The sequence below is a fragment of the Notamacropus eugenii genome, chromosome 1, assembly GCF_028372415.1.
Source record: "Notamacropus eugenii isolate mMacEug1 chromosome 1, mMacEug1.pri_v2, whole genome shotgun sequence".
Classification (NCBI taxonomy): Eukaryota; Metazoa; Chordata; class Mammalia; order Diprotodontia; family Macropodidae; genus Notamacropus; species Notamacropus eugenii.
Window position 1 is genome coordinate 622,662,993 of NC_092872.1, and position 22,919 is coordinate 622,685,911.

Genomic DNA, 22,919 nt, shown 5'->3' on the forward strand with positions numbered 1-22,919 from the left:
ATTAGTCTGGACCACAGAATGAGTCTGGAACAGGAGGTAGGGGCCAGGTTGTGAAGGGTATTAAAAGATTGTATTTTATTCTAGGGGATGTAGGGAGTCATTAGATTTTGAGAAAAGGAGTAAAATGGTCAGATTTGCACTTAAGAAAAATCACTTTGACATTTGTGTGGAAGATGGATTGGAGTGGGAAGAGGTGGGGAGAGGAGACAGGCAGCCATTGTGATAGACTAGGTGAGGGTGGGCCAGGATAGGCAGAACACCGGTACAGATAATACCACTTCCATCAGGACCACCATCATGATCTCTACAGCCCCTCGAGTTATTTTCCTTTTCTGAAGAAATAAGGGTACTGATAGGAGTACTAAGAAGCTATTAAACAGTGTGAAAGTGGAATTATAGGATCATGTATTTAGAGGTGAGGCAGCCAGGTGGCTTAGTGAATAGAGAGCTGGGCCTAGAGTCAGGAAGACCTGTGTTCAAATCTGGCCTTAGCCACTTCCAAGCTGTGTGACCCTGGGCAAGTCACTTAACCCCTGTTTCCCTTAATCCACTGGAGAAGGAAATGGCAAATCACTCCATTATCTTTGCCAAGACAACCTCATAGATGGTATGGGTTTGCTGTGGTCCATGGGCTCACAAAGAATTGGACACTACTGAACAGCAGTAACAATATTTAGAACCAGAAGAGACCTCATGGTTATCTATTCCAGTTCCCTTATTTTACAGATCAGGAAATTGAGCCCCCCCAACTCCTCCCAAATGGACTTGCCCAAGGTCACACAAGCTCAGGTCTCTAACTCCATATAGCACCTTACTATCTGACTGATCATTCACAACGTTATAACATCCCTTAAGCCTCATCATCACTAAATATTGTATCTCATTTGAAAATGTTTACTTTATCTCAGAAATGCCCAATCATCACCTGTCTCTTTTGTTGCAACTCTGCTTAGGTCCTTGGAGCTAAGCGTGAGCCTGGAAACTGGAGTTTGGGGGAGTAGGGGAGAGTTTTCATGTTAGCCCAGAGTACTGCTTAAGTGTGCTGTTTGCCAGCTAATTTGATATGTAGCCAGATGAAATTCTTTGTTAGAAGAAAAGGAAGCAGGAGCTTTTGAACTAAAAACTTGTTTTTCTCCAAAGATTTTCTTTGGCAGATCACCGTATTGGGGAGCTTTTCATGGCCCTGACTACTATTTAGTCTAAATTGTCCTAGATCCATGATTTAAATATTTTTTCATTTTGGAAAAATAAAGGCTTTCATGTAACCCTATTGCTCATTTCTCTACTTTTCCTCCAATTAGTACTTCACCAAAAAAAACAAAAACAAAACCAAGTATTCTCTATCTTGTCATGGAGGTTTTATTACTACCAAGCAACTGCTTTTTGTTTTCCATCAGCTGTCTAAGGAAGCTAACTCTTGGGAAACTATTAGGGTTTTAGTTTCTGCTTCTTTAAGTAGACTTGATTTCCTTATTATTCTGTTGATTTAAATACCTCAAACAGAATTTCCTTTCAGATTTAGTCATATTAAAAATGTTAAGTTTTCAAACCCAAATGTTCTAATTTTTTTTTAAAATCATTCTTAATTTAATTTTTAAAAAATCACTATGGCCTGGTGGATAATCTTGAGCTCTGAGGCTACCTCTGTTACAACTGTGTAAAACATGCCCATATGTCCCCTATTTTTTAAGAAATCTTCACTAGATTCAGTTATCCCCCGAAGCAATTGTTCTTCCTCCTTCTCAGCCAAAAACTGTCTTCTGCTAGGCACCACCTCCACCTACTTTTTTACATTTTTGAGTCTGGCTTCTGATCTCATCATTCAACTGAAACTTTTCTTTTTAAAGTTACCATTGATCTTTTAATCACCAAATATGTTCTTTTCTCATTCCCTGTATTTTTTCACCTATCTACACCATTTGACATTGTTGACTTTCTCTTCGCTTCTCTGGGTTTTTGTGATACAACTGTCTCCTACTTTGACCTGTTTGACCACTCTTTGGCCTCCTTTGTTTACTCCTTTTCTGCCACCACAGCATCTTTCATTTCCAGTCCTTTCTGTCTCACACAGGTACTACTTTTGTTTAGGCCATCATCACTTCTCATCTAGATTATTGCAGCAGCTTCCTAGGATCTCCCTGCCTTAAGTTTCCTACCATTGCAGACAATCCTGAGAGCCAAAGTAATTTTCCTTAAGCACAACTCTGACTATACGCCTCTCCTACTCTATGAAGTCCAGTGGCTTTCTGTTGCATGTAGGATAAAAATCTAACCTCCTCTGGTTTTTATAGCTCTATACAACCTGGCGCCAAATAGTCTTTCCAGCCTCATTGGATATTACTCTCCAGTCTGCATTCTGCAGTGCAGCCAAACTGACCTTCTCTCTGTTCCTTACACTTCTCCTTCCTTCTCTGTCCTTTTGCAAAGGCCATCCATTCATTCTTGGGATGCAGACCCTCCTTAATTCTATCCCAGAGTCCCACTCTTCTTTTATGATGCACCTCAAGCACTATCTTCTACATGAAGCCTTCCTAATACTCCCAACCTTCCCTCTTAGTCTGCCTTATATTTTAACTACTTTGTGCCTATTTGTATTTATTCATTTTATGTTGTATATATCTGGTGTGGTTTTTTTTGTCTTCCCCTCTTAGAATGCATGCTCATTGCAAGTAAAGATTTCTTTTCACTTGTATCCCCAGTTACTCCAAGGCGCCTGACATTCAGCAAGTACTTAAAAAATACTTGTTAATTGATTGCTTGATATGTACAGACAGCAACTCCTTAGGATTTATCTAAATAGTCTGTCCCTTTGCCTAGATTCCTCTCTTCCATAGCTTTGCATCTTGGATCATCTAGCTCCTTTTCAATACTCAGCTCAAATTCCAACTCCTTTACAGAGATTTTCCTGATTCCCGTAATTGTTACTGACTGACCACCCCCTTTTGGGGAATAGATAGATTAAGTATTTATTAAGTGCCATAATATGTTTACTAATTTGTGAGCATTTTGTATTCCCTTGGTATAGTGGGGTTCTTAACCTGTTTTGTGTCTGTGCACTCCTTTGGCAATCTGATGACACCTTATGGACCCCTTCTCAGAATAATGTTATTTGCCTACATCCATTGTTGAACCAAAAGCTATATTTTAGTGATAGGTTAGGGAAAATAAAGATGTGATTTTCTTTCCATCCATGATCATAGTCTCCTGAAATTTGCCCAGGCCCCACTCCCATCTCTGCCTAGTAGAATACAGAATGTAAGCTCCCTGAGCTCAGGTAAGGACTGCCTCATTATTATGTTTGTTTGTACAGTGCTGCTGACAAAGCTACGGGCTTTGTTCTTTGTCCTATTCTCTTTCTTCATTCAGTGAGAGAAATAGAACTCTGTTCTTTTTTAAAGTTTGATTTTTTATTTTGATATTCTCACAGCCACCTGAAGTCGTTGTCTTCTTTTATTCATCTTTTATTTTTCATTATACTATTCAATCAAGTGGTATTAAAACTACCTTTGTTAGAGACTTCTCCATTGTGGAAGTGGGAAAGTTAAGTGGTAAATGTTTATTTTAACTTCACATCAGGACATATTTTTATGCACGTGTGTGTGTGTGTGTGTGTGTGTGTGTGTGTGTGTGTGTGTGTGTACATGTATACCCTTTCGTTTGCTTTTTGGCTCAGTAATCTAAGAAGACTAATAGTTAGGATTTTATTTTTGTTACCTAGGAGTTATGTGCTTTTAAAATGCATAGCCGGATTTGGAGTATCTAAGATATGACTGATTCAATATGTCCATTTCTGTTCTAAAGATTAGGAAACCCCGACCTCAGCGGGAGAGGGCCCAGTGGGACATTGGCATTGCCCATGCAGAAAAAGCATTGAAGATGAGCCGAGAAGAAAGAATAGAACAGTACACTTTCATCTATGTTGACAAGCAGCCTGAGGAAGTTTTATCTCAAGCAAAAAAGAGTGCTGCCTCCAAAGCAGAAGTGAAAAAGAACCGGAGACCTAAAGCAGTGCTGAACACTCAGCCAGAGCAGAGCAATGCAGGGGAGGCAGCCTCCTCCTTGCCAAGTGCAGAGCTCCGCAGACACAGCCAGAGACGGCATGCGAGTGCAGAAGAGGAAGAGCCGCCCCCTGTGAAAATAGCATGGAAAACAGCGGCAGCCAGGAAATCTTTACCGGCTTCCATCACAATGCACAAAGGCAGCCTGGATCTGCAGAAGTGCAACATGTCTCCAGTTGTGAAAATTGAACAAGTATTTGCTCTTCAGAATGCTGCGGGAGATGGGAAATTCATTGATCAGTTTGTTTATTCCACAAAGGTACCCTCCAAAGTCTATAGTTTTTGTTTTTGTTTGTGGCTTTTTTGTTGTTGTTTGTTTTTTGTTTATAGGCATTTGAAATGCAGTTTAGTCTTTTTGACCCTAAGGAAATTTAGGCAAAAGGCTAGAATTTCTTTGGGGGAGGGGTTGGTTTTGTTTTGTTTCTTTTTTAGTATCCCCATATGCAATAAATTAATGTTGAGATTTGCGGCCAAGATAGAGCTTAGCTTTCTACAGTCATGGAAAAAGCTGGGTCCTTTGCCTGTATTATAACCTATATGGTTATCATAATAGTTGCATAGGATCGTTTTTATTAAATCGTTTATTACTGATTATAAGAAAGAAAAATTCCTTTTAAAGTAACATTGATAACAATATTATATCTGATTTTGATCAACAGTTCCGAAAATGTTTAGTAGTCATTTTGGTTGGTTTCTTTGAGTCAGAGATAGGCAGGAAATATTTACTTACTGAAGTTTAATTAAATGCATTTCTAAGAAGAGCTTGGACTGTATTTATTCTCAAACTGTTAACTCTACAATTGCCAAAGTGTAAATAATGTAGGAGAGGGAACCTTCATGCAAGCCACATCCTCATGCAGCTTCACCACTCGGCTAGTCCTTACTTGTTTGGTAGTTGCCATCCTATAGCCTTGAAACAGTTCATCTCTTCAGAACTTATGGCCCAAGCCTAACGCTGACTTGGTAGATAGATTGGCAATAATGCATGGATGTGTATTTTAAATTGTTTTGTTATTTTACAGGAATACCTGGATATAATTGTATGTCTATATAGTAGACATTCCTTAAAACTTGTATATGATTTAAACCCTAACTTAAATGTACCATGTTAGGGTTTCTTAAAATAAGACTTGCCCACGCAGATATGGTCTTTGCTCACAGTTTGCAGGTACCCATCACCTCTTTTCTACTGGCAGCTATGGGTTTTTTGGGGACACCCATAAAAGGGCTTTTTTGTTTTGATTAAGACTACTTCCCATGCCATTACCTGCCAGATGAAAATGACGAGCTCTTTTCATTTTAATTTGGTGTATGAGGAGGCATCTATACTGAAAGATATTTTATTTAACTTTTGTTAGGAAACTAGGGACTTTTGGTTCAATTTTTATTTTATTCATCACAGGACTGTTTTTTTTCTTCTCTCTCTGCCTTAGCCATGAAATAAGACTATAGTTATTACCTCTTTCTGACTTTATGTTAAAAGAATTAATGAGTTAATAAGATAACCTAGGATGAGCGGTGGTATAATATTTTGAAACAGTGATTATGATTATTGTTCTAAAACATATTTGTAATCGATTCCATTTGCCTGGTAATCATCCAGTTTTTAATCTGGCTTATTTTAAAGGGAGTTGGTAACAAAACGGAAATAAGTGTCAGGGGACAAGACAAACTTATCATTTCTACACCAAACCAGAGAAATGAAAAAGCAACTCAGAATGTATCATCTCCTGAAACAACATCTGGGTCAACAGGTAGGTATAAATGTTAGTATTAACTTCCCTGAGCCAACTACCAGCTCTGGGGTTGACTCAAGCTTGCAACCTCAAACCTCTGTCAAATGATATTAATACCAGTTCTGTTGTCCCATCTCTTTCCAGTGCCTCATAGCCAAATTTTATGTAACACCTTAAGACTTACAAAGTCCTTTACATCAAAGACCATGGAGGGTCATGTAGGAGTAGATGATGAGATTGTATATATGTAAAACACTTTATAAACCTTAAAGTGCTTTCTAGATGCTGGCAATGTCTCATGATCCTCATGTTGAAGCTCAGAGGTTAAGTGATTTTTCCCATAATCGTAAAAATTAGTCTCTGCAGGAGGGGAAATTCAGACCCAGTCTCCCCTGCCTCTAGGAGAGTCATCTCATGCCTCCTTTCCTAAACTGAATCTGCTATTAAAAGGTGTGCCTTTTAATGCAAAGAAGAGCTGAGTAAAGGAAAGGAAATGAGTTGAAAAATCAGATTGAAAGTTTGCATTTGTATCATTTCATATAATTTTTTGTAGCAGCTCAGTGATGGGTGAATTAGTAGTGGATGCTTGAATGAAAGTAGTAGATTTCAACTTAATTGTCTGTAATTGGACATGTTAATATTACATGACATTTTCAAAATTATTAATGTCATCGGAGTTGACATACCTAGGTGGCACAGTGGATAGAACAATGGATCTGGAGTCAGGAATACCTGAGTTCAAATTCAGCTTCAGATGCTTACTAGCTTTATGCCACTGGGCAACTCATTTAACTTTTATATGCCTCAGTGTCCTTATCTCTAAAATGGGGATAATAATAGTTCCTTTTTCATAGAGGGCTTGTGAGGATTAAATGAGATAATAGTTGTAAAGTGCTTAGCCCATTGCCCAGGATATAAATATTAGCTTTTATTATTATCATTTATAAATGAGATAGTATTTGTAAAGGATAATAAATGAAATAAAAATATTCGTTGTGAGAATCAAATGAGATAGTAGCACATTATCGTTCACTTGTTCATTTGCCTCCAACTCTTCATGACCCTCTGTACCAAAGCATGCCAGTGCTCTCTAGAGGCTTTTCTTGGCAAAGATACCAGAGTGATATGCCATTTCCTTCTGCTCATTTTACAGACAAGGAAACAGGCAAACCGGGTTCAGTGACTTGCCTAGGGTCAGATAACTAATAAGTGTGTGTGGAAGATTTGAGCTCAAATCTTCTTGACTCCTGGCCCACCACTCTATCTCCTGTGCCACCTAGCTGCCCAGATTGAGGCAGAAATGAGTCACACAGCTAATGAGTCTCTGAAGCCAGATTTGTCAGGTCTTGCTGACTTCAGGCCTAGTGGGTTATCCACTGAGCTACCTGGCTTCCTCCAGCTTCCTCCAGCACATAGTGAGCGCTATATATATGTTAAGTGACGTCACTACCTTCCCCATCACCATTCCATGTAGATCCTGGCTGTTGGCCCAGTAGCCTTTATACTCAAGAAGCTGTGGGAGGGAGTTTCCTCCTTGGGTGGTTCTCTGTGCCAGTGCAGTCATGGATCCAGGTTCTTATCTTTCTCTGCAAGGGATGCTTCCATTTCCATTAATCTGTTGGCGGCTTGTAAGAATAAAGATAGAGGTTAAGGCTGAGATCCTTGCTTGAAACATCTAATCAGCTTACAGTCGCATCAGTTTGACCTCAGTCTGAACAGAAGTTTTATTTTCACCTAAAGGTTGTTCTTTTCCTCCTTACTTCTGCAATGAGGTTTTTACTTAAACTCATTTTTTCATCTGGTTGAAGGTAAGTCATTTTAAAAGTCTAATATGATTGTAACTAGAAAAAGGTCAGTCTATTTCCTTCCTGTTCATAAATAATTTAGAAGAGAGTTACTGTCACTTGAGTTTTTATTTTGTTTTTTTACTGCATGATTGCCAGGTTGAAGTAACTGTTATTACCATTTCTGCCCTGCAAAAGTAAGAAAATGCCCCCATCAAAGTAGTACTGTAAAATATAAACACAAAGTTTGTTGATGTAGTTATAGAGAAAATGTTGACACTAACTACATTTAAAAAACAAATTTTAAGGCGTAATTTTTTTAAAATATAGGAGCAATTAATTTAGAAGAAACTGAGAGTAGGATGTTAAGGGCCTTTGGATCTTCCAAATATAGGCTGTTCCAACAAACAAATGTCAGACATATGTACCTCCTTTATGTACAAAGGAGCATAGATGCATTAACATCTTTTCCTGCTAGTCAATCTTATTCTCATGGGCTGCTTTCATTCCCCACCCTTGCACAGCCTCTCTCCACCCAGTTTCAGGGTCCATTTGAGTTTTTATTATGAAAATTAAGACTTTCATTTTAAGGTGGGTACTTTCCACATGACTTATATATGAGTTTTAGCTTTGGCTTCTTACCATCTTTTGTTCTGTCCAATCAGTAGTTACTATAATTCATGTCCATTTCTCCAAAGCCCTTGATGCAATCTTTAGATTGCAGAGTTAGGAAAAGTATTTTCCCTCAGTAGTTGTAGTCTCTTAGTTTGTATTTTCTCAAATATCCTATGGAGAGACCTTCAACATTTCATTTTTTTTTTTTTCAGTATACTGGGTGCACACATAAAAGTGGTTATATGCCACTTTGTGAATTGAATTAGTGTTTGTTTATTCAAATCTTAGTTTCCAAAGCTATTTTCAAAGACCAAAGTTATTTGTTTCTCTCTTCTGGAATATTAACAGCTTATCCTTAAGAGCTATTCATATAGTTGAGTAATAGTATAGAAAATCCAAACTTTAGTTTATGCCTGATGAAAGAGCCATTTTCATCAGAATTCCCCCATCTCTCCCCCAAAAGTAGAGGGGAATAAAAGGAAAGAATTATTCATTTTTCATCTTTCTTTTTATCCCAAGTAGGTATTGTCAGTGGGAGCACTAAAGAAGAGGTTCTAAAAAAAAATCTATTCTCAGATTGGTTCACTGGCTGGTCAGGAATGTAAAAATAGACTATACTTTTCTCTAGGTGAAGCTGACCCCCAAGAGAAGGGAAAAAAATCAAAATATAATGGTTCAGGAGTTGAGAGAGAGAGGAGAATCTGCTAGTCACAGCTTGGGAACAAAGCTGTACACAAAACAGGTTTATAATAGTTGTTGCACAGGATTGAAAAGTAAATTGAGATCTTGGCTTCTCTCAAGCCCTGGCCCCATAGTCAAGGGGCTTTAGGAAGTAAAGGGAGAGGAAATATGAAGAGACTTAGTAATATAGAGGCTCTCATGCCTTTCTCCTGTTGCAAAAAAAAAAAAAAAAGTAAGGATCAGTGAGTCTGCAGTGTGTCAAAAGGGATTCTCTTTAAAAGGAAATTAGGTGCTATTTTTTTCCTTCCCATTAAGGGCAAATGGGAGCCAGTAGGGTGGTTGGGTTTTTCACAGCTAGTGAAATGGTCTGTGAACTTGAAAACTGGAGAGCTACCATGATGGAGGTATTATTTCTCTGAAGGATGACAAAATAAAGCCTTTGCAGGTATCATTTTTTTCATTTGTAGGGCTTTTAAATGTATTCTCTATTTGCACTGGGAAGGAAAGGGAATAAGCATTTGTATTAACACCTACTATGTGCCGAGCACTTTACAGACGTTATCCCATGTGTTGGATACTGTTATCCATATTTTACAGCCGAGGAATTTGAGGCAGGCAGGTGGCATGTCCAGGGTCACACAACTAGCGTCTGGGACAGAATTTGAACTTGGGTTTTCATGACTCCAGGCCCAATTTGCTAAAAAAAGAAAACTTCCCCCTATGAGGGTTACTTGAATTAATACGCTTTTTAAGTTAAAGTCGCAGTAGTTCCTAATGTTTTTGAAATTTTAAACTTATGTTATCCAAAAAGCATTTCACAGAAGAAGAGTTAGCATTATTTAATGTCAGTGGCACAGTACTTTGTACGCACTCAGTAAGTGATTGGTTTATCATGCTATATATGTATCTGTTACTTCTTGTTTAGTTTGTACTTCATTAAATGATAAAGGGCTAAAGAGGACTCTCTTCAGAAGTTTAAGAGTACAAGTCTTGAACCAAATTTTAATCTTTGCTTAAAATTTCTTAACTGTATTTTTGGATCTGAATTCAAAAATCACCAAAACAAGAATGTTTCTTTGTATAAAGTAGAACAGAAAATGAGGATTGTGAATGAAAACATCCCTAGTGCATATATCTTGCTTTTTAAAAAAAAAAAAAAGGATATAATAAATTCAATACATTCCTTATAAGGTTACCTTGCTTGTCTGTTTTTCTCTCAATTGTGCCCTCCTTTATTTCATGCAAGGGGCTAGGGATGGGGGAGACGAGCTATTTCTAGTTCTCCCTTCTCTTTTCAGTCTTTCCTCTCCACAATTAAAAGGGAAAAACATAATCCTTGTAATAAATTAGTATAAGAATAGTCGATCAAAACAGATCTACACATTTGCCCTGTCCAAAGATGTATGTCTCGTTATCTACCTTGTATCTATCACCCACCTATTGGTAAGTGGTAACATGCTTTAGCATCCATCCTCTGGAGTCATGGTTGGTTATTGCATTAATCCAAGTTCTTAATATTTTCCAAGTTGTAAAAAAACAACTATGTTACATACAAATATTTTAATGTCATCTTACTACTGCTATATAAAACAAATGTACCCAACTAATTAAATACAGGGAAGAAAGCATTATAACATCTGAGGAGATTGGGGAAGGTTTTATGGACATGACAGTGGAACAGAGATTGAAAAGGAGATAAGGATTCTAAAAGGTGGAGATAAGGATTCTAAAAGGTAGAGAAAAGAAGAGATTGATTTCCAGGATGGGAGCAGTTTAATTTAAATACCTGGAGGCAGGAGAATAAATGTTGAGCACAAGAAACAGCCAGGTATAGTTTTAAATTTTGAGGAATCTTTAATTTTTTTTAAAATATCTTTTAGGTTCCATAGAAAAGAAGCAGCAGAGAAGATCAATTAGAACTCGTTCTGAATCTGAGAAATCCACTGAGGTTGTGCCAAAGAAGAAGATCAAAAAGGAGCAGGTTGGCTTCCTACATGTAGAGAGTTAAAACATTGTATTTGTAAATGTTGTGGCTTATATTAGTATCTTCCTCTTCTTTTTTCTTTCTGTCTTTTCTTTTCTTTTTTTCTTTCTTTAAAAACAAAAGACAAAAAACTTCTCCCCCATTGGGTTTCCTTTCTAGACTGTTCATGTTACATGCTGGTTAGTGCCAGTGCCCATTGCTAAGGCAGCCCTTCCTGTGATCCTGCTTCAGGCACTTTCACAGAACCAGTCAGGCTTCAGGAAACGGGGATCCTATGGTGCAAGACGCTTGAATGAACCTGACACATTTACTTTGAGATTTCTGTTATGAGCAAAATGATTTCATGTTTTCAGTGATTTTTGTTTGGTGGAAGCTCCATTGAGTTCCTTCCATTTTTTTCTTTTGATTTTTGGTTTAAGCTGCTGGTTTGTATTATGTTTTTATTTTAAAAACAAATCAAATTAATTTAACTATAAGAGTTATATTTAAGAGTCAAATAATCATAGGTAATCTGATTTTTTTGTTGGCAAAACAGATTTTTTGGAATGTTTTTTTCCTTCAGTGGAACAGCACTCACCTGTAATTGGGGTGTCAGATAAATAATACTTTATTATTTAAAAGCAAAACAAAAAAATCATTCTGAGCTAAGGGAGGTGATTAAACTAATTTTATGAGGTATATATAATCTTATCAGGTTATATACATTAAGTGTTTAATTACTTTTTCAAGGAAGTTTCTGGAAACTGTTGCTGCTTTTTCCTAGATGCCCAGTGAAAAAAAGGTTTTTCTTTTTCTAAATAAAAAGGGTATCCATTTTGATAATTGTCTTGGCAAAAGGCATTCTAAATGGAACTAATTCAGATGAGCTTTGTGTTTTTTTAACCACTTGATGTTGAGTGTTGATTTTCTTGTTTTAAGTGATTCCTTTTGTATTTTTAAATTTCTTAACTTGAATGAAAGTGACAGTGTGGGTGCTTCATACTATCATTGAGCATATGAAACAATTTTTCCCAGAAAGTATGTAACTAAAACTTCGTGATGCACTAACCGATGACACACTTAGCATACAGAACTTCATACCTAGGAAATTATATTCCAAAAAATCTTTCTGAGCTCTTGCAAATCTACAGTATTTATTACCAAAATAAAGTTGTAATCTTGCAACTGGTTCCCAAATTCAGTCTGTGACCAGTCAGTTTAAAATTATAAACAGAATGAATACAAATAATGGGACAAACAAAATGTTAATGCCACTGTGTTATAGTTAGTAGTAGAACAATACCAGTGATTGTTTAGAAGATTTTATATTTGTATTACTAATTGTATCCTATAAAAGCGCTTCTGTTGTATGTTTTTTTACCTGTTGTAAAAAAATAAAATTTTTTTAAAAAGAATTTAGAACAATCCTTAAATATTTACAAAACGTGTTTCAACATGCATACTTAACACATCTTAAGGAAACATAAACTGCAATCCTTAGCCCAAAACAGGAACTCCTCAAACAGCTTCCCTTCTTTAATTCTGATGGTACAATCACCAAATTATCACGTGTTTTACATATACATTGGCAGAATAACTTCTAATCTCGCTCTCCTAATGTAGGATCAAGAACACTGTTCATAAGACACTCAAGAAAGTGCTTTTGCAATATCACAAACTTATTTTCTTAAGTTTGTACTAGCAGCAAAAGTATTGAGCTTCCAGCTGTATGGAGCCCTGTAGCACTCTCTACAGAGAGGGTCCTGATTCCCAGCAACTTAGCTGTGAGTGCAGGCGCGGAAGGGTCTTAAAGTGGCGTGAGTTACATTAACCTGAGTATCATAGTAAGTAAAAATTTATCCTAACATATTTGGGGCGGGAGGGGTTTATAGCAACATCGGGGCTGGTTGCAGAAACAACCCCTCTCTTGCCTCCTGGACACCGAGGAAAGTATTCTTGTTGTCTTCATACACCAAGGGAATGGTGGGAAAAGGACTTCGATAGAGAGCATGTGGCTGTGTGTTGTCACTTGGTATTCAGCATAGGCAGCTAGGATTTAAACCCTGCCCCCCCACCCTGGGACAGAGAGCTTGCCCTGAAGATGGGACTGACTTCCGATTTCAGATACACTAACCACTCATCATAACTTAGATTGGTGAAAGTGTTATTTTTCCTTTATGTTAATTAATAGAGAAAAACTTCTTTATTAATTCCTTGTTTTCCTGTCCAAACAGGTTGAAACAGTTCTACAAACGACAGTGAAGACAGGATTACAGAAAGGTGAGTTATACACTGCAATGTTACTTTGAATTTCCCTGATTTAAACCAGTTTTGAAAGAATTACTTATTTGTACTTCTTGTACTTTTGTCTGTCTTTGTAATTCATTATTGTTGCTCTTCAGTCACTTTGTATGGAATTGCAATATCCCCTCCCTTCCCTCTGTGTGTGTGTGTGTGTGTGTGTGTGTGTGTGTGTGTGTGTGCGCGCGCGTGTGTGTGATTTTATCATATTGATCTAATCTGTACCTCCACGTGAAAAGTCTTGTTTATTATGATAAATTGGAGAATATTATGCAGATTTGATCCAATTTTCACTTTTTCTCCATGTTTCTGGGGTTTCATTGGTTTATAACTAGGGATGTGACGAATCCACTTTTTTGGTATTCGACTGAATACCGAATAGTAGCTATTAATGTTCGTCAAACATGGACTATGACAAATCAGATGAGACAGCCAGATTGAAAAATCTTGCCACATTTTACTTTTACAGTGCTATGAAATCCTTTTTAAAAATTGAAATTATTCATAGATTATTTATGGCCACTATTAGATGACCATATGCAAATCTATTGAGATATGCATTAAATTTTTATAACCTTAAATTTATTTATCTTAAGCTTACGATTTGATTTTAGTACAAATTTGTAGCATGATTCGTTTTTAGTCTTTTTTTTTGGTGAGATCGTTCAAACTGCATTTAATACTTGTAGTTTACTCTGGGCAAATTGCATTTTAAAAAACACCAGCCTCTCTGCATTCTCTGGGAGAAGTCTGCAGCGATGGTCTCCGTGGAGATCCTCAGCAGAACTGAACAGCCTCTCGGAGGGAACACTGCTTGGCGGAGCTCCAAGAAAAGACATCGCGATCGCTGCGAGATTAGGAGGCCTGATTGCGTTGTGTTTCCACCATTCCACAGGGTCGGCGGACCGGGGAGTGCAGGGCTCTGTCAGATACAGTGACAGCTCCATCTCCGCAGCGGTTGAGGAAACTGTGGACTGAGATTCCTGTACAATTTCATCCCAGAAACTTCAGACTTGTAGTCTCCATGCAAGATTTCTTTGACAGCGGCTTGATAAACAGTTTTCTTTGTTTTCCATTTTGATTTCACCATCATCGTTATTGGCATTCTTCTGACTGGTTTCTTCTACAAGACTCTAAATGACTGCTTTAACATTCAAGTGATTTTTCGCCAGAGCTGGATGGGTACAGCTTAAATCATGGGTCCAGCATACAAGCCAACGTATAACTTTATTCTGATCAATTTCAACATGGACTGTTGTTTTTGTTTTTGGGGTGTTTTTTTTTTTTAAATAAAGCATCATTAATGCACATCTTCAGGGTTTTTGCCAAACAGCCCAAACTGTATACATTACAATCATTAAAAGCTCTTTTTTTTTTTTTAAATGTTAGTGCCGTTATCATGGAGAACAGCATGGCAACTGTCTTTGGCAGTTTGCCATTTTTCTAACATTTCCAGAAACTCGTCGGCAATGGCGATACCTGTGTGTTTCCCTTCGAAAGCTTCTCAGTACAGCACTGTTGTTCCTCTGTGTAAAAGTCCTTTTTAATCCAGTGATGTATTAGGCCAAGGAAACATTCTGTGGTGGTACTCTCGGTCCACTCACCAGCAAATGAAGGAAATAGATTGTGCAGTTTTTGTTTTTGTTTTTTGTTTTTTATCAGAATTTATCCTGGCAGGCACCCCCATTTATAGATGTCAGGAAACATTGTTTGAGTGGAAACATTTATAGAGTGGGATTAATAACAAGGTTCCAGTAATCTGAGCAGTCTAACATGGCCCACATCCTCCATCACAGAATATGGCTATGTATCAAGTGCTACATCTCACCCAGCCTGTTAACGGATCTTCATGGCCTCAGGAGACTCGTTTCTCCATGGTCTCTTCTGGACTGCACACTTCCTTCCAATACTTGCTGGGCTGATTTAGATGTGTATTTGTTGTATGGAAATGTTGGGGGCAAAACAGAACATAAATCTTGGGTTTCAGTATTAGCCCTCTCCTTGGTTCCTTGGCACTCACCGTGCCTGACCTACACGTTTCATCGTGGCTGTTTTTTGTAGCTCTAGGCCATGAGAAGTGTTGCTTTGTAGGGGTAATTTTTTGTGTTTTTCTTTTTGTTTGTTTGGTTGGGTTTTTTGTTTTTGCACTCTTGTTTTGGCTGGATTTGTATTATACACAGTTAAAAAAAAAGTTCCACACTATTCTCAGCTTTTTTCATACTCATTCCTTCTTGCATAAATTCCACAGAGGCCTCTCTCTTCCAACTCTTCGTGATTTGGCCGCATTTGAGCACTGACTCTCCATTCACAGCCCTCAGCGATGTGCCATCTAGATGGCATGACGTGCAGAAGGGTGCTGCAGCGCTTGTTAATGGTCAGAATCAATGCCACGTCACCAAGGAAGGCTCAGATGAACAATTACCTGAACATTCAAAATTTGTTTGGGGGGCAGTATTAAACTGGATACAAAAATTGGGGGAAAATGGCACTATCCGTGTACGAATCGAATACAAATCAAAGATTTGTCACATCCCTAATAAAAACAAGATGGAGATGTCTCTGCAAACATATTTGTAAGCTGCACAATGTGTTGGGTTTTATGTCTTTCCCCCGCCAAATTGAATTGTTCTTTAGATTTGTTCCAAATCTATCAGCCGTCCTGCAATTTTGATAGAAGTGGTTTTCAGAATGGAACTTGGGCACTGTTGAATGAAAGGAACCTTAGTTTAGGAGCACTGAATTAAATGTCTTCATGGTGCAATTGTAATTAAATCATTTTATACCAGGCAGGTCAGAAGCTTGTGGAGTTTTGATTCATGACTTCAGCATTAAAAAGAGAGCTGTGCTTTTTCACACTAAAGATGAGTTTGGGGAAAAAAAATATTCTCCCACAGCAAAGAAAAATTTAAGCAATATTTTAGGATTAATTTCAGTGTGTTGTGTTAAGGTGCCAGCGAGATTTCAGATTCCTGTAAACCTCTAAAGAAAAGGAGTCGCGCCTCAACTGATGTAGAAATGACTAGTTCAGCGTACAGAGACACGTCTGACTCCGATTCTAGAGGACTTAATGACCTGCAAGTAAGTATATTTAAAATTCTGGCTGGCAGTCCTGCTCTGAACTATGCTTGAGAGAAGAATGGCAATGTCAAGACTGCAAGTAATGGAGATGATTATAATGGCTCAGATAATCCTCAAGATTTGGTGCTGATTCTTGAAAAGCTAGAAGTTACTGAACTCTCATATTTGTTGTGGGGCAGGGAGAGGTGGGAGGCACACAACTCTCACTAGTCTTCTAGCTGAAAAGGGAACAACCTAAGTTAATAAGCAGCTTTGGCTCTTTCTAGAACCCTTGTATCCACAGATTGCATGACCAGAACCACAGGCTTAGCCAAAGATTGTTTTTAATACTTTTTCATGGGCATCTTTTATGCAAGGCTTACTAGACTTTTTTCAGAGCTCCTGACTTGGGGGATGGATGTGTTATTTATAGGTATGCTGTGTTTTCCATATAGGTAAACTTTGGAAAGCATTTAGATAGTCCTTCAGCTGCTGCTGATGCTGATGCCTCTGATGTGCAGTCAGTGGACTCAACTCTGTCAAGAAGAGGCACTGGAACCAGTAAGAAAGACACTGTGTGTCAGGTAGGATGATTGGCCTATAGCTATTTCTTTAATATATCGTTATTGAGACTAGACTCTAGATTTTAAAGAATAATTGTTTGGAGAGGAGGATTGCTTATATGATTGATCACTTTGAAGCTGATAAAACAAAGTTTATCCCTGACACTTATTTTCCCCTCTTTGGTATGAAAAATGCTTTCTGAAAACATACAATTGATAAATAAAAATGTGCTGTAATTGCCATAGACCCAAGTTTAAGCAGATTATATCAAAGGCCAGGATTTCAGGATAAATTCTTAAAAGTTGGATCTGTTATCTACTACTTTCCTGCCTACTTTCTTTGTTGGATCTCCTTTCTACTTTCACATCATGTTTGCAAAGTTGCTTGACAGCAAATAGATTTCAAGGACCTTTTCAAAGCATTACCGGCAGTTAGTCTATTTCCACTTTATTTTGACGTCATCATTTTGTTTACAGTATCCCTCAGAATGCAGAATGAAGATGTATCCCCTTTAAGTTTCCATATTTTCACTTACTGACATTTAAACCTACATCATTTTTCTCCAACCAGTCCAAACTATGTTTTGCATTATATACTTCTGCCTTTTGCAGTTGCTCTTTCTTAATGGATTAGGGGTAAGGAGCTGAGATAAGATCAGGTTTTCTTTAAGTTTTTAGGTTTTAAGAAGCAGTGTGATGTGATGGAAAGAAAACTTGTTTCAGAGTCAGTAGCACCAGGTTTACGTTCTGCTTCTGTTTTCCTACCTTTAAAACTGCCAAATTTGGAGTAGATGTTTCTAAGATTCTGTCACACAATCCGTTGATTCTTAAAAAAAAAAATGACCCACTGGAAGTAAAAAGTAGCAAAAATTTCCTATGAACCACTGGTTGAGAAACACTAATTTACATTGTTTCTATTTACCATATTCTAGATCTGTGAAAGCTATGGTGACTCTCTGGTTGTTTGTGAGGGGGAATGCTGTAAACACTTTCATCTAGATTGCCTGGGACTGTCGTCTCTCCCTAATGGAAGGTTCCTCTGTCCTGAATGTAAAACTGGTAAATTTACTTATTTTTGTGGAGAAGGGAAGGATAGGAAATCTTATTTTTTTATCTTGACATCTGTTAGTCTTGTTGGTGGTATATTTGCAACATCCTTCCTGATATGTCCAAGAAAAAAATAGCAACATATTAAGTCCTAGTGACCACATTTTTCTTTGATGTATTGCATTGTCAGTTTCATGATTCACGTCATATTTTTCCTAATACATAATTTCCTAAATTTGCTGAACAGGGGTTATAACAAGTATCTAAGTTTTGTTACTCCTGCTAGCATTGGAGTAATATGAAATAAATTTAGGCCTTGTAAATAGAATTGATGGGTTAAGAATTCACAAATAATGTGATGGTAGAGATATTCTTGCTTAGTAGAAATATGTAAAAACTAAAGCCTTTTCTACTCAGCTTAATATCACCCATAACTTCTTGCACGTGAGTGTTGGAAGAAATTCACCTTGTATACATTTCTGTATATTTGCAATCTGGAAAAAAGTTACTTCTGTGTAAATCCTTCACTTAAGTTCACCTTAACTACTTGGTTCTCTTAAATTAGTATTTAGAGTAAGCTTATAGGAAAGTGGAGGTTGAATAAGTTCTTAGGATTTTTAAAATCATAATTATATATACATACATATAATAACTGTTATGTGCTTAGAGCTGTGTGGAATACAAACAAGTTTAATTTTGTTCAAGAACTTATAGTAGGAAGATAAGATAAACATAACTTAACCTCATGCTTTTCATATATTACTTTTATTGATCTCTTTTACTTTTATATCACCTTTGTTCCCAAATATATTATGTCCCCTCCATAACTAGGAAAGTACCCTTTGTTTATATATGTGCACATATGTACATACATACACACATACATATTTAAAAAGAGAAGATGCAGCTCAGCAAAACCAACCACATCATCCTTTGTGTCTAGCAGTATAAGCCACATTCTGTACTCATAATCTCCCACCTCTGTAAGGAGGAGGTACCTTTTATCAGCTCTTTTCTGGAACCAAGTTTGATGATTAAGTTCACTTTCATTTTCTTGTTCTTTTTATTTACATGTAACAGTTATGAAGTATATCGTTTTCTTGATTCTTAAACCTCATTTTAATAGGTAGTCCTAACCTTTGTATATCCTCTTCTAACATTTGCACTTAGAAGATTTAGAAAATCGCAGGAATGCAGAAAACCAGAATAAGAATCTCCTTTATAAAATAGTTTCAAACCATTGAAAACTTCTGGTGAGGAGAGAGCCCACTGCCTCCCATGGTACTCATAGGTAACCCTAATTGTTAGAAAGAAATTTTGCCTTACTTTTAACCTAAATTTACCCCTCTGCAACCCATTGTTCCTAGTATTTCCCTCTGGGTCCATGGTCAAGTCTAATCCTACATCCATCTCAGTTATCATGTCCACTTCCTCCCAAACCCGCCCACATTTTCTCATCTTTATGTTCAAAAACCCCTTTCTTTATATTGATCCTCACACGGCATGATCTGCAATCCTCTCATCATCCTGGTTGTCTTCTTCTAGATACATTCTAGCTTGTCATTGCACTTCCCAAAATATGTCTGCCTGACCTGAGCCACAATACCCTAAACATCTGATCAGGACAGAATATGATGGGACATGCATCCCCTTACTCGTGGATACTGTACGTCCCTTCATATAGCCCAAGATCACTTAAACTTTCTGAGCTGTTATATTGCACTCTTGACTCCTTGAAAATCTACAAAAACACTGTTAATTTTCAAATTTATGATCTCAGCTCCCTCATCTTGGCATCATGAAGTTGATTTTTCTTTTTTTTAGTATTTTATTTTTCCCCAGTTACATGTAAAAACAGTTTTCAACATTGATTTTCATAACTTTGAGTTCCAAGTTCTCACCCTTCCTCCTTCTCCACCTACCCTCATTGAGAAGGCAAGCAATTTGATATAGGTTATACTTGTGTAGTCATGCAAAACTCTTCCAAATAGTCATGACTGTCATAGGCTAACTCTTTCCCTTCATCTTATTTCCCCTACTGTTCTATTTTTTCTCTCCCTTCATGCTGTCCCTCCTCAAAAGTGTTTTGCTTCTGGTTACCCCGTCCTGTAGTCTGTCCTCCCTTCTATCATTCCCCCACTTCCCCTCCACTTTTTTACACTTACTTGTAAGGTAAGATAGATTCCTGTACCCAATTTAGTGTGTGTATCATTCCCTCTTTGAGCCAATTCTGATGAGAGTAAGGTTCACTCACTCTCCACCCTGCCAGTCTCCCCTCTCTTCCCCTCCACTGTGAAAGCTTTTTCTTGCCTCTTTTATGAGTTAATCAAGTTGATTTTTCTTAACCCATGTTTAAGACTTTACGTATCTCTGCTGAATTAATAATTACTTGATTCAATCCAGAGTTTTACTTTGTCATCTATCATGTCTCCATTTATTTTTTGTCGACTGTTTCCACCTTTTCTTCTATCTAAAATGTTCAAATAATTCTCTGATCTCATAAATTCAGGAGCTCCCACAAATAGTACAGATTGCAGATCACATTTGTGACTACCTAACCTGTGTACCTCTCCATAAAATTCCCCACAGGAGATTAATAGTCAAAAAATATTTATTAAGCTCCTTTTGTGTGCCTGGCACTGTGCTAAGCACTGAGGACACAAAGAAAGGCACTGAACAGCCCCTGTCCTCAAGAAGTTCATAATCTAGCGAAGGAAGACAACATATTAAAAGAAGTTGAGAAGCAAGCTGTCCTGGGGGAGTGGGGGTAGGGAGTGAGGGAGGTGTGGGAAAACTCTTGGCAGAGTTGATTTCATTTTACAGAATGATGAGTTTCTGGAGATCATGAAATTGAGGATGTCAGGTGGTCAGAAAATGATGAGGTGAATTCTCTAGTTGCCCTTTTCAAACACAGGGTCTAGGAGGAGTTCCCAGATGTCAGCCCTCCACCACCCTCCAGCCCTCAGGCAGGAGGAAGCCATTACCCCCAGCCGAGAGGCAGGAGGGCAAGAGATGCTGAGGCAGATGTAAGATTCAGTTGCTTTCATCTTGCAGGATTGATAAATTTCTGGAGATCATGGAGTCCAGGAGATTAGCCTGGTAGAAAATGATGAAGTGAATTCCCAGAAGGCCTTGGAGTAGCTCCCAGAGCACTTCCTAGTAACTCACCCAGCATGGACTTTATGTAAATCATTGACAAAAATTATTAAATAGCTTAGGTCAAAAGATAGGTCCTTGGGCACTCCCAAGTTGACATCAAACCATTAATAACTGTACTCTTTGGATTCAGCAATTAAACCATATCCAAATCTACCTAACTACTGTGATTTAGCTCTAAATTGCACAAGGGCCACCAACAAATGTGTTAATAAAATTTAGATAAAGTAATATTTCCCTGATTTACCCTTTTGTTCACCCTGGGGAGAAAAATGTTAAAAAAAAATGAAAAATAATTTATTTAGAGCTTACTATTTGTCAAACACAGCTCAACTAGAGTGACGTTGGAAAAGGCTGATAATCCACATGCTCAAGAAGCATCATGTGATCTTGAGAGAACTTATCCTGTAGGATGTGCTAATGATTTTATCAGCAAAGAAGACCAGAAAAATCATTGCTTCATTTAGTGATGATTTCAGGGAAGATTTTCATTTGCAATATGCTTGTAGTGTTTTTTTAAAAATACATATGAGGGTTTAGCTGCAGTGCAGTTAGAAAGGCCCAATTGTCTTTGGAGTGTGATAACAAGCAGATGATAAGGCTCAGTTGGCTCAAGGACCCAGTGACAGGATAGATGATAAGGCCCAATAATTCAAAGGGTCCATCAACAGGGTAGATGGTGTGACTTCTTATGGATGAAGCACGTTGAACTCTGCCACACTCCCCATCCCACCCCCACACAAGTAATGATCTAGATTTGTGACAGACTGCAGTTTTTGAAGCTGGAAGTGGAATTCCTACCTCATCTGAATTATAGATTTTGTGTATAAGTTTTGTGTCTTGAATTTTATTGTAAGATATTTATGGAAATAAAGTATATCCTATACCTTGGGTCATAGGCTTTAGATCTCAAAAAGACCTTAGATCTCAAGTCCAATCCCATTTTACAGATAGTTTCATATACTTTGTATCTTATACGAAGTTGATAGTTCAAGTGAAAGCAACAAACCAAGTAGAGAGCAAAACATCATTATAAACAATAAGGACATTAAGCACCCGTGTGTAAGGTGCTCAACTAGACACCATAGATAGACATGAATATGATACAGCTTATGCTCTCTTTGAAAGATTTTATAAGCTAATAAGGAAGACAATACACATACACAGATAACCACAGTATAAAGGAGAATATATTAAGTACAAAGGTGATGTCTAGGAAGAGTTCCACAAGAAATTTGAGAGGGTAGAGATAAGTTGGGGGATGGGAAGTTGATGAGTAGGGAAAGGGAGGGGTGCATCAGGGAAAACTTTATAGAGGAGTCAGATACCTAATCTGAGTTTTGAAGGAAAGGAGGAATTTTCAAAGGCTAGGCAATGTCAGGACTTGAAGTTTATTCCAGGTACAGAGGACTGCATGAGCAAAAGCATGAAGGGAGTAAGAGGGCAGAATGGGAAAGGTAGTAGTTCAGTTTGGAATTGGAAGACAGATTGGTATGCTAAGCACATCCCCTCTTCACCCTTTTCTATTTGATTATGTCCCTAGATTGTTATGTGGTAGTTTATTTTCATAGGCATTGGGAAATTTTGGTGTGTCTCTGTTGGACTATTTCAGTGCCTGACTATTTGAAAGAGATATGCATTCACTGGGGACAGAGGAGGGAGTACTAATGAAGCTGGTTGGTAAAACAAAAAGGTGAAAAGCTGAGGTTTTCTCTCTTGCCTTCTTCATTGCAAAAAGTGCCATCAAATATTCATGTCAGAAAACAGCGATTGCACAACCAGAAGGAATTGTAATACAGGATTATTCTAGAGAATCCATTATGATCCAAGTCCACAAAATACTGTTATTATGAGCATCTACTAGATATGTGGAAATATTTGGTTTTTTTTAAACATACAGCCCCTTTGTAATGTTATTTTTTTTAATGGAATATAACATAACCTTGTTTCTTTGGGTA

At 37.6% G+C, this 22,919-nt stretch overlaps 1 protein-coding gene across 8 annotated transcripts in view; it reads left to right on the forward strand.

The window, feature by feature from the left end:
* Positions 1-22,919, forward strand: part of NSD3 (nuclear receptor binding SET domain protein 3) — a 131,720-nt gene that overhangs the window by 81,184 nt on the left and 27,617 nt on the right. For 7 of the 8 annotated variants that reach the window (XM_072635169.1, XM_072635168.1, XM_072635171.1 and 4 more), the window contains 7 exons: positions 3,802-4,317; positions 5,686-5,812; positions 10,755-10,855; positions 13,072-13,117; positions 16,086-16,216; positions 16,651-16,779; positions 17,691-17,817. In XM_072635169.1, coding sequence (XP_072491270.1) covers positions 3,802-4,317; positions 5,686-5,812; positions 10,755-10,855; positions 13,072-13,117; positions 16,086-16,216; positions 16,651-16,779; positions 17,691-17,817 — 1,177 coding nt within the window. Of the gene's footprint in view, positions 1-3,801; positions 4,318-5,685; positions 5,813-10,754; positions 10,856-13,071; positions 13,118-14,033; positions 15,722-16,085; positions 16,217-16,650; positions 16,780-17,690; positions 17,818-22,919 lie in introns of those variants that run through there. The other variant, XM_072635175.1, reaches the window with a different exon arrangement.